Source organism: Oenanthe melanoleuca, chromosome 1A (assembly GCF_029582105.1).
Source record: "Oenanthe melanoleuca isolate GR-GAL-2019-014 chromosome 1A, OMel1.0, whole genome shotgun sequence".
In the NCBI taxonomy this organism is placed as follows: domain Eukaryota; kingdom Metazoa; phylum Chordata; class Aves; order Passeriformes; family Muscicapidae; genus Oenanthe; species Oenanthe melanoleuca.
The window spans coordinates 56,383,484-56,396,155 of record NC_079334.1 but is presented as its reverse complement, the minus strand read 5'-3'; the positions used below and the strand labels follow the sequence as shown (position 1 = coordinate 56,396,155).

At 34.9% G+C, this 12,672-nt stretch overlaps 1 protein-coding gene across 1 annotated transcript in view; it reads right to left on the bottom strand.

Annotated features, from left to right (window-relative positions):
- COG5 (component of oligomeric golgi complex 5) overlaps window positions 1–12,672 on the bottom strand; it is a 177,519-nt gene that overhangs the window by 93,607 nt on the left and 71,240 nt on the right. Inside the window, exon 7 of the mRNA XM_056482133.1 lies at window positions 8,503–8,633. Within this exon, the coding sequence (XP_056338108.1) occupies window positions 8,503–8,633 (131 nt within the window). The remainder of the gene's footprint in view (window positions 1–8,502; window positions 8,634–12,672) is intronic.

The window sequence follows — 12,672 nt, the reverse complement described above, 5'->3', positions numbered from 1 at the left end:
CAACAGCAAATAATATTCTAATACTGAGTAGGAAAGCCTTAGATATTACTGTTATTTTAAAATCCTTCTAATTTCAAAATGTTGCTATTGAACTTGCCCATATGTTCCAATAACTACAGCTCTCACAATCTTCCATATTAATGGTAGTTAAAATAGTCTTGGAATACAGATACTTGAAAAAAGTTACTATTTGAACTATCTTAGCACAGTGCAGCTCCATTCTTTCAAAAACGTGTTTCACTGAAAAGAGAAACTATCATAACACATTACCTCTTTGACATTTTCCTTCTTTCCTTTTTTTTAAATTTTATTTTCAGCACCATCCTGATTTCCTCATACAAAATGTTTAAGCATCAAGTATTTTAAATGGAGAACATGTACCTTAAATGAGGTACAAAAAAATTAAAAGAGCCCCAATACTGAACAATCAGTCACACACTATCATTTCTACCTGTATGCACAATGCTTCAGGTTATGGGCACTCAGACTCCTAAAGGTTTGTTAACAAGATCTCCATATTTTCTCTCTACATCAATATTGTAGTTACATATCCATTTATCGCAAAGAGATAAATAAATAAATATTGCTAATGTTTTTACACTCAAAGCACATCTCCTCTGATGTAGTAACATGACCTGTTAAAACGATGTCAAACATCTAATAAAACAGGTACTCCAGCTGGCGTGTTTCCTTGCCTGTTCTTCAATAATCATTTTTTGCTATAGTCACCTAAATAACACACCACATATTCCATTTAAACTTTGCTGATCTTTTCCTTCTGGCTACATGAAGTTTTCTGGTGTTCTACAAATTATTTCAATCAGATAATACAAGTAAGACAATGTAATACAGTGAGATTAAACAATGACTGGACATGAAATTTAGACATGACCAACAAGACAGATTTTTTTGTTGTTGTAAAACATTTAATAAATGAGCCATTAACCCAAAGGAATAATTCATGGTTCTCTTTCCCTATGGAACCGAAAACACTTGTTTTACCTGTATAATAAAATACAGAGCTAACACCTAAAGAATTATGCATAGAAACATCTTGTTTTTATTTGCAATACTATTTTTTATTATTTTTGTTACTACTGCTCCTAAAACCACTTTAATATGTGTTATGCCAATATTTCACCCTCCTCTCTTAAAGCACATTTTTAGCCTTTACATGCAGAGGTTGCAAGCTGCAAAGTAAAAGTGAACTATATTCAAGTCAGACATTCATTTTAGCTATTCCAAGATTCAAAACATTCTATCATCTGTTCCTATGGAAACTGAAAGGATATTCTAGGTTATATCAGTATCAGCCGATTATGTTGCCGAGAAATCTGTGGTTTATTTTAATCCATAGTTCAGAGGTATAAATTCATGCTTAGTGTTTAGCTTGGTGATTTTGAATTACTGAGGCATGGTTAGCACTTCAGTTCCATTAGATCATACTTTAAGATAAAACAAACTCCTTTTAGACCAGAATAGTGAAGAGAAAATGTTATAAGGTTGGGTTAATCCCCATGAAGTTTACCATTTCAGATGTAGGATATAGCTAATATATACTTGGAAGATATTTTTTGGTTGTTAGATGAGCCACACATTGCTGCAGCACATCTTAATAGAATAGTTCAAGGAAAAAACAATTTAGGTTTACAGAAAACTCCTTCAGTAGTGCCATGCACCAGATGGCCAGATGAAGGAATCTGATTTAGCAAGTTAACAAGATCATGAAAACCATAACCATAAGACCAAAGATGAAAAATAAAATTGAATAATGCAACATGAGTATATTTCTACAAAAAAGAAACTTAAAGGTTAGGGTAGGATAAAACTTGTGAACACATTTAAACACATTAAGTGAAAATTCTCCATATGTATACAGAGCTACTCTAAAAGAAAGGATAGAAACAATGTAAGTTAGTAGGATTTTAATTAAACAGACTCAAATGCCATTGTGATCTTTCACAACAAAAGCCAATATGACAGCTCTAACATGCTGGAATAAGTCTTCTCTGTCTACATTAGAATTAGAAGAAGCAGTAAAACGAATGTTTAACATTAATTTAAATAAAAAACTTTGGATTCCATACTCCATTTTCACTAAACAAAACTATATGATTTAAAGTCAACTATAGCTACCACCCTCATCTTATGCCAAAAGTAGCAAGCAGGTTCAAATTCTCGTCTTCGCAGATAACACTTTAGTCTTCTTACTCTAGATTCAAATAATTGACTTCAAACTGAATAATCAGAAATGCCTTCTATTTCTATATCATACTGTAGTCAACCACTTTATTACAAAATAACTGTCTCAGTCTAGTTTCCATCAGGATCTCCAGCAGGGAATCAAGGTAGTGGTATAATAAGGAAATAAAATAACTACTGCCTAAAGTGTTCTATATTGGTTAAATTTTTGATGGTAACAAGGTTAGATTCCTAGCTTTCAAGATAGAAATAAATAAAAGAACAAAAAGAAAGATGCAATGATTACTTTTTTTTACTTTTAATAAAGCATACTCTAGTAGCATTTCAACTCTAGTTATTACAGGCTTTTTATGAGGGTAACCAACAATATAGGGATAGAAAGGTGAATGGCTATGAGCCAGATTGGAGGGGTTCTTTTCTCTTTTTTTTCTATTTTATTTGCTCTTCTAATGATAATTTTGTAATTATGCACACCTAAGCAGTTATGTACAACTACATAACAGCAATCAATCCCACTGACATGCTAAAGTGTATAAGAGCTTGTGTTATTTAAAAGGTATGACAAAATATTATAGCTAATATGAAAAAACAGCAAAGGGTGGGCAAAAACATCTGGAAACTAAAATTGTGCTTTTGACTAGAACAGTACAACAGTGTGGGTAATCTAACAGATTCTAAGCTAAATGAACTAAAGTTGAATATTACAGAGGCCCCTACACAACCACAGGGCACATGAAATGACATCCTGCTACAACATTAGACTTTGTTCTACAGTCAAGCACATCTCCACAGAGCTGACAACTTTAGAAAAGCACATTCATGCACTTGCCAGTCCATTTCACAATGAAGCATTCATCTGAAGATGACACTAAACCAGCAAAAAACAGCAGGCATACTTTGATTTAAATCAAAGTGTTTAAATATAATGAACTAATCTAGAAAAAAGGATGTTTCAGTGCAACACATACTCTTGATTGCTCTCAATCTCTTGCAAGATTGAAAGAAACTGAAAAACTCAAGGTCACATCACCCTGTCCAGACAGTCATGCTCCAAGAGACATCCACACTTTTGGCAGCAATTGTTAAAGCAATTAGAAAATGCAACATTAGGATATTTTTCCATGTTTCATCAAAAAAGTGATAAATGGAGCCCAATGCCAAGCATTCTTAATATGTGAGCATCTCAAACACCTTGAAGTGCATTTGCACAACTGGAAAATGCTGCCACAGAGTAGTAACTGCATGTACTGCTTAAGATCCTCGACATTAGATTGAACACTGACCTATGACTGATTTAAGAATAATTTCACTGATCTTGCCATAACCCTGTAAGCTGTGGTAGATAAGCACTCAGCTCAGAGTGCCCTGACATGAAATAAATTATGCAACTTCTTGATGATTGTGTCTGCAAGACTGGTCAATTATGTACATACTTTCCCCTTCAATCCCTCAGGGGATAAGACGACCTATCAGAGATCCTTGACAAGAGATTAAATGCTGGTCTGTGAGAGACCTCAGATTAATTTCACCAATTTTGCCATAACACTGCAAGATGTACTAGCTAGCTTAGGGAACCTTGAACTGAGATAAATTGAGGAACTCCTGGATAATCCCCTCCAGACAACTGGTTAATTATGCAGACACTTCATCCTCCCATCACTTTTCTCAGGCACTAAACAGCATTAGTCAAGAACACTTATGCATATAAATCTAGTTAGTAATTTTTTAATGAAAAAAGCTGTACTTGTTCCAGGAACAACAACTGAGAGGAAAGGTTCAGTATGAAAAAGAATGTGAAACAGAATAATTCACAAAACAAATTATTTTCAATTAATTACTATATGAAAAACTCAAAATGCCCCCAAATATGCCCAAAATAACAACAGTACAAAGATGTTACACTGTGAATAACTAAGAAATTTTTGTTCAGATCCTACTGTTTACCTATTTATCCTGTGTATAAAAATTCAGCATTTGAGTAAGTGCCAGAAGTAGAGTTTAGGATTTATTTCTCTGTTATTTCCCAGTCTTCTTTATTCTGCAAGGTTATAATTAGCAAAGCTCTTCATTTTGGAAAAAAATAAATCTATGTATTTTTTTAAAAAAGCACACATAATTTAGCAAAGGATACTTATTAGGCTTACACCTATGTTTTTCTTTCTCTAACATGATTAGGACATTTCATTACATGATCACCAGAACAATTTCAATGACTTATCAGTGAATTTGACTCTCTCCAGATCCATGCTAGGCAGGCAAGTAGATTTGACCACTGGACAATAAAAATTGGACAATAAAACATCACATAGTTTCTTTAAAATCTAAAAAAAAACCCCAAAAACCACCACCAACAAAAACCCCACAAAAAAATCAAACCAGACCAAACCAAACAAATAAACAAACAAAAACCCCCAAAAACAAAAACAAAAAAATCCCACAACTAGTCAGACATCTATAGATGCCTCCAGGAGACAAGGAAAATTTTTAATCTATGGTCGAAGATACAGAATGTTTTTGTAACACACAGAAGGATAAACTGTTTAAAGTGCAAACCCAGGGGAATCTGAATTCTGCTCTCACTTCAACACCACATCCTGCTAGACCTAAGTAGATATTTGTATTTTAATCAATCTTTAATGATACCACTGATACCTCACAACCTATATCCTAATTAAGACAATTTGTATCAGTAAAGTCACAAGCAATAACATAGGTTCCTAACCAATTGCACACACACAAAAATCCATCCTTCTTACACAGACACCTATAGCTGCTGCTTAAAGCACTGAATCCAGCTCAGATCTAAGGTTACCTTTTAAGGGATGGAGGAGATGGAAATGCAGCTCTTTTCTGCACAATCTTTTCTCCCTGGCTCCTAAAGTTACCAATGTTGCCATTACCAGGTGGAGCTAAGTTTGGTTATCCCTGGCTGTAAATCCCACACCAAGCATGGTGATATACAGCAGGAAGAGTTTGAAGCATGAGCTAAGTTGCAGAGAAATTTTTCTCATTTTTAAGATAGCAGACACAAAACTGTGTCTGGAAAAACTGTTCTACCTGCAACTGAGCTATGATAATCTCAACAAATTTCTCTTTTCCCTAGTAATTTATTATTACTCAGATCTGCTTTACATAATATTACTTTTGAAAACGGGGTGAAGTGGTACCAAGAGCTAATCTAGATTCTTCAGCCTAGGCTTCATCAGGGGAGCAAAAGAAATGATGGAGATGTTTCAGGTGGTTGAAAAATGCGTAACTATCTCTTTTTTAAAATTAAAGCAGAAAACATTGCTGGCCCTTCTGTTAGAAGGGTGGCTTTTAATCAAGTTCTTGATGCATCTCTGCTTAAGCAATCTTTCACGCTTCCTATGCTGCCATTAACTTGCTTACAGTATGAAGAAAAGCTAGCAAGGCATTTAGGACTAGAAATAAAGATGGGATTGGAATCCATTTCCTTTAAATTGGTCTGTGGGTCATGAAAGGCTATCTATCTGTGCTATGTACACTAGGAGTGCCTAACAAAGCACACAGAACAATACAAATCCTGTCTGTAGCCACTGGTACCCATGTGGTCAGGTTTGCCATTATTTGTATTACTTTTGTCAACAGTAGCAAAGAGAGCTTACTCCTTCTAAAAGGATTAGGAAGGCAAGTGTGGTTTGCAGCTCTATGAGAGCCTGTTAAGTCTGGACATGCTGACAGACACTTCTAGTTTATACCCAGACAGCAGCTTTAAGATTCCACCAGGAACAGGAGTGGAAGGCTTCACTTCCAAAGAAGTCAATGGCTAATGCCACATTTCCAAAGGGGGAAGAGATCTCATTTTTTCTAGGAAATACACAAGCAACATAGTCGTGCATATGCCATAAAAACATTAATTACACTGAACAGAAAAAGACAATGTATTACTTAGGTATAAGTATCTGCTTTCATGTACTACTGCTGGGCATTATTTGGGGGAATCTGTGCACAGCTCATTAGAATACGACTTAGGCATCATTAAATAAACAACAAAAAGAACAAAAATAGTCTCTATCCAAAACAAACAGGATATATAAAAATGATAAAAGGAGCAGTTTAGACTTCTTAGCTCTGTTCCTTTTTGTCTAGCAGCATTTCGGAAAAAAAAAGGTGAATTCTAGAGAGGACAGTCACCAAATTCTAATGGCTTTTGTTTAAAAATAAATACTTCCAGTCTTAATTTTTAAAATGCATTTCCACTTTCTGCCTCTCTTCTAGGTGGACAATGAAATACTCTAAAACAGAGACATAAGGGTAATTTTTCTCTTCAGGCATTGCTGAAAGTGCTACATGAAATGTAGAAATACAATTCACTCTTACACAGGCAATTGATCTCATGTATAATTTACACAGCAGATGAAAAAAAGGGAACTAAAACTGCATTTGCAAATATGAATATCAAATAACTGAAGAACCACCTGGATAAATACAGATGCACTATTCTCAAAGGTACAGACAGCTACCAGAATACACACATGCAGGAAGATAGCTCATCTGAGGAATTCTGTAGTACCTAATGCAAGTGAAAGGATGAAGGTCCCATGTCCTCTTTAAGGAAATTTCAGGAATTGGAAGGTATAGATGTAAATCAGCTTGTCAACAAAACACAATAACAGGAATCAAAGACATGCTATTCACTAGTCACATTTCAAATTCTAGATTTCTTGGGCAATGCCTGCATGCGTATTTTCCAAAGCAAACTATTGTTCTCAACATTAAATTCACAAATCATATCCAACAACAAACCTGTGATGCATAACCCAACACCTCCTCATGAAAACATCCCCATTTCTGATATGACTAAGCACTAATAATTTTTTCCCAAACACTCTTCCATTTGTTGGAAACAGGCCCCTGGCTAAAGCACAACAGGCATATACTTTAATAATCTCTTGATTACCTGGAGACAGCCTGGAACACCTAATAAATCTGTCTATTTTTCAGGTGGAGTGGGATTGATTTCCCCAGGGTTTCTTTGTCAGTTCCATTTTAGCACTTAATATGAAGAGAAAATTATCAGAGAAGGTCAAATCTGACATGAAAAACTAGAAGCTCACACTGATGAAGACTTTTGATACATTTAAAATAAATGTCCACTTGCTTTTTCTTAGGTCCCATCTTCCGTCAATCTTTATTTAATAACCCATATGCTTCATAGCTTGCAAAAAGTGCAATCACAGCTTGGCAACATGCTCAAATAGCCAGAAGTTTCAACTCTGGAACAGTAATCAAGTGAAAAATGGGGTGGTTTTTTCCTACCACTTTGTTATCAGGAAATAGTCAAAGGTATTTACCACAACCATGACTTCTTACTGCAGAAAATTAGTTGAAATTATCTAAGTAAAAGTTTGAGACATACCAATAATTTTAATATAATAATCCATAACTGTTCAATCAAGACAATTTAGTCGATAGGTTTTCTATTCTGTATATGTTCTATTTTCATGTCAATCTTCAACAGTATCAACAAATGTTATATTGACTTACAGAGAAGTTTAACACTTAGTAAGAAGCAGCATACAAATGTCTTGTTCTAAGCCTTTTTGTTCTCTAATTTAAGATCCAAATTTGATAGAAACTTGTACCAGATTTCTCCTCTTACTCTGGCAATGAGGATTTAAAATACCTTGGGTTTTGAAGAATATTAAAAAGTATAGACAAAAGAACAATAAATTTTACAAAGGCAAGAAAATAGCACTAAAGATACTGAAAACAGAATAGATGTCACCAGATTATTAAGATGTCAATAATTACATTTAGTATGAATGAATGCAATTTTACATTATACACATAGTTTATAGATATATTAATTCATTATTTCCCTGCGTGAACAGTTACCTCAAAGTTTAAACTGGTCTTTAAAGTTTTAATGCAAATCTTTCAAATATTTTCAATATATTTCTGCATGGCTAAAATGCAGAAATCTTCTAACAGTTTTAAGAAACTGCATTTTTCATATTTCTCTATAAAGCTTGGCAATATTGGCAGTGCTGTATATGCTGGTGCTGAATGCATCAAATTTTTATGCCAGTGTTTACCATTCACATACTTTCTTCCAAATTACAAGGTCAGATCCTGCAAAATTTTATTATTGCAAACAGTGGGCAAGACCAGTTTTGCCAATTTATTTGAATATAGTCACGTGTGAGAATTTCTCACATAAGACTTTTTTTCTTGATTAATTTACACTGGACAGTGCTACACAAAGCAAAAGAAATCAAGCTCAAGTTCTTTTACACTTTACTTTTGAAAGGAAGTCAAGAACAAAGTGTATTTTACCTGAGTCTCCACACCTTGCTCAAGCAACCTTTTAGCCTGGTTTTCCACCTCAAGACGAGCTCTTGCAATAAAAAGCAGGTCATTTTCAATTACTTCTATTCCAGACAGATCTATCCCTTGAGAAAGATAATCTATAAAACCAACAAAACATGGGTAAGCATGACACAGGATAATGGAATATTTTAAGCATGTTAAAATATTTAAAATTTACAGTCAGTTCCAAGGGACATTTTTGCATAAACACTTGACAATACAGTACATCAAAGGAGTGTCTTACACCAGAAAAATTGAAAAGCAGAGGATTATTACTTAAGAAAACCTGGATATTGAATACACTGAATTTACTTCAACACACTTCTCTAGACCTAGGGACTGCTGAAGAGGTGCAAAACATGAGTTCTAAGAACTAGAGAATCAAAATCACAGGCCAAAAACCAGCAAGAAGTTATATCCTTCTCCCAGTTAATTAATTAGATCATTAAACTTGTCTAACCAGATGTTCGAATAAGCATAATTTGCTCAAAGATCTGAAATTAAAGATGCATTAAAAGGCTCAAATTATACTTCATATATTTAAATTGCACTAATAAACATTTGGGATCAAACACAAAAGAAAGGTATGAAGAGAAAGGAAAAGGAAAAGGAAAAGGAAAAGGAAAAGGAAAAGGAAAAGGAAAAGGAAAAGGAAAAGGAAAAGGAAAAGGAAAAGGAAAAGGAAAAGGAAAAGGAAAAGGAAAAGGAAAAGGAAAAGGAAAAAGGAAAAAAAATTATTTCCTTTCTAACCATAAAATTATCATAAAAAATATTACCATCGTGGAAATCACCATCAGCCAGGTAGCTAGAGATTTCTGGGCTGGACTGGCAACTACAACCATAAAATCTATTCAAATTCAACTTTTCTTAATGAATTTTTGTCTCCTTTTTTTTCCTTTCAGAATGTAAATTAATCTAATTCTCCATAACCAGGTAGCCTAGATATTTACACTACTGTTTATCACCAAGATAATGCAGGATTACTCTAATTCATGGAGTTTTGCTTAATGAAACAGGTTTTCCACTGCTTTTTTGGAAAGATCAAGTAAAACTAACAAAATAATGGCCAAGGTATTCACACAGTATCAGATTCTTCTTTCATAAGATGATGTTCCACTATTTCCATTTATAACCAGTCCTCTATGACTTCCTAATAAAGTTATCTTCCTTTTAGTCCTCAAAGTAAGTTTATTAAGGCACAGCCTTAAATATTTTAACATTTTAACTAAGCTAACTGAACTTTTAAATCTTTGCCAAATAACCTTTCAAATAACCTTTAGTAGCCGTTTATTTTTGTTTATTCACAATAAACTAATCTAATTCTCGGATCAATTTTAGTAATCATATGTTCACAACTGAATACAAAATTCCAAGTGAATCATTTCACAGCTATGCAGAGAACATCCCTGTATCTGCACATGAAAAATACCATATAAGAAATCTAAACAAAAAGCTTACTGAAATACTGCATAAAGCTTAGTAAAGGCATAAAGAAATCATCTCTCTTAACAGTGCAGAATGTCAAATAGATTTTAGTCTCCTAAGAATAGACCTGCAAATGCTTTTCCCTGCATGCATTTGTTTAGAAATGGATCAGAGGGATCAAAGGTCAGCTGAGCAGCAGGACAGCACAGGCAATTCCTGAAGCCCTGTGGCTGGTGTGTTTACAGAGCTGCTTTTGCCATGTGCCGCAACAGCCACACTCACCCCTTATTTCCCCGCAAATTTTTGCTGCAACTAAGCTGCATCTCTACAGGTGGTCTGGCATACAAACCCATCAAAACTAATATTGAACTCTCACAAGTTCCAATGAGCAAGTGTCTTGAATGTGAAGACTAATTTTCTGACCCCTCTCTATTAGATGCACACAGAAAAAAAAAAGAGGAGAAAACTATCACAGATTCACTGTACTGCCATAGCAAACTCTGAAGAAGTTTCTTGACAACATAGATTAAAAAAGGTGCAAATATCACCAAATATTTACATATACCACAAATACAAGAACTGCTGTGTAGTTCACTTATGGCATAAAGTCATAATCTGGAAGCCCAGGCTACCTAAACAAAACAAAATTAAAATATGGTTATGACCTCCTAAATCCACAGAAAATCTGAGGAAGATGACTAAAAAAGACACCGTTTCTTCCTGCTGTGTTTTATCTCAAAATCTAAATTAAGTCACTTCAAGTGCTAAAAATCTAATCCTTCTGATGGTTTTAAGAAAAGAACAGAAAGACCATGCTGCTTTGGCTTCTCCAAAAACCTCCATCTGTGTCTCTGACTGGCAGCCACCTCCTGCCAATCTGTTAAAATCTGCAGCTTTGCTCCAAATTTTCTGCAATCCTAACAAAATGTCTTGGGACAATGCCTTTCAGCAGGACTTCAGAACAGTGGGCCTTTCTGTAGGTCTGTGGCTAGCTGTACTACTATAGATGCTCCTAGTTGCTATTCTAACAGTAAGGGAGCTCTAGCAATTACACAGTTTTCCAAAGAAAAGCAGTTTTCATAAGGACAGCAGGTTTATGTCAGAAACACCTGCAAGTGCTTTCCTGCCATTCTTATGTGAGAGCAGAAGCTGTAACACAGGCAAGGTATGTGCCTTTTGATAGTTTTTGTCACCTACACAGACAACATAATATTAGAAATCTCTACATTGTGTACTCTCAAATTGATGTCGCTGCCCTGGACAGCATGATCAAACCAAGCAGAAGGGCAGCTGACATAAAAGCCGCCAGATCATACACCCAAAATACCTGTGCGTTTAAGATCTGATTTAAAATATTGCAGAGGAACTCACACATTCCAGTCAGTCAATTTTAGTCAGCAAAGAAACCCTGACAAGTGAAACACAACAAAAATGCTATCAGTTATTAACTCAGGGAGTAGCAAATGTAGGATTTTGCTTCAGGCACTTACTCATGTGATCATTGTTTCTATTTCTCGCCCTGCACAGTCAGTCAATAACACTGTGGTCATGATCAGAGGTGAGTGGGATATGGGCTATAAGGTACTTGTGTCTTCTTGTCAGGAATTAACCAAAAACAATGGCTGAGCTAGCACAGACTCTGGGGACAGGTGTTTAGTTTAAAGCATGTCAGTTTTCCATCTGCTGTAACCTTAAGTAAAATTATCACTGTATTAACTCTAAAGGATTCAGTGAATATACATTTATAACTGACATCTCTCCCTTAAGAGACTTTAAAAGCATGTATACAACATCTTGTTATCTTTGGGAAGATTTGTGCTTTTAACAAATTAGAATCCAAGCATCTTGTACCACCACGTGCCAGGGCTGGAGCAGCCACCAAGGCATCACCCTCTCAGCACAGCCAGGGAAGAAATTAGAGGAGGGACCTATAGTCCTATAACCATTCCTGTACCTCTCGTCCCTCTGATAATTCTACCTCTTTATATAGTTCGTGAACATAAAGGCAAATCCTTAACTCTCTCATATGGTGTTAGTATTGCTTCCCTTCTATCACTCCCTATTAAGCTTGGAAAGCACAGCTGGAAATCACTTTCTAAGAACTTTAACTACAGACTGCCTGCTGAATCATTTTCTTGAACAAAAATTTTGCATGTCAAGGCAGAATGCACTAAGACCTAGGAATAAGTGACATATATAATCTACTTCAGCCTACCAAAGGGTTGGAACTTGGTATTCTTTAATAAAATAAATATTTTTGTCACTATAATTCTAAATGTTCTTGATTTACTAAACCTGAACAACTTTTCTAATCTACTCTTTGAATGCTGCTTGAAATACTCTTTGTGCTGCTTGAAAATGCATTTTTAAAAAAGCAATATTTCCCAAATAGTTATGCAAGAGGAGCTTCATAAACAGACAAACCCAATATGCAGATAGTACATTAGGCACAAAAACAGTACTTTGAGCAACACTGTTAGCTTTCCTTAACCTAAGTGACTCACCAACACAGACTCCTTCTATTATGTGATCTCATTTTTTAACCTCAAATATTCTTTGTGATAATACAGAATCAAGATTAGAAATCGAAACTTTCTGTAAGCATTAAAATATATTTTGGAACAGAGACAACTATGAAGCTAGCCCCTTTATGAGCTCCACAAAAACTGTATTACATTCTTTATATAGACTGAATTGATTCTGAGCTTTTGC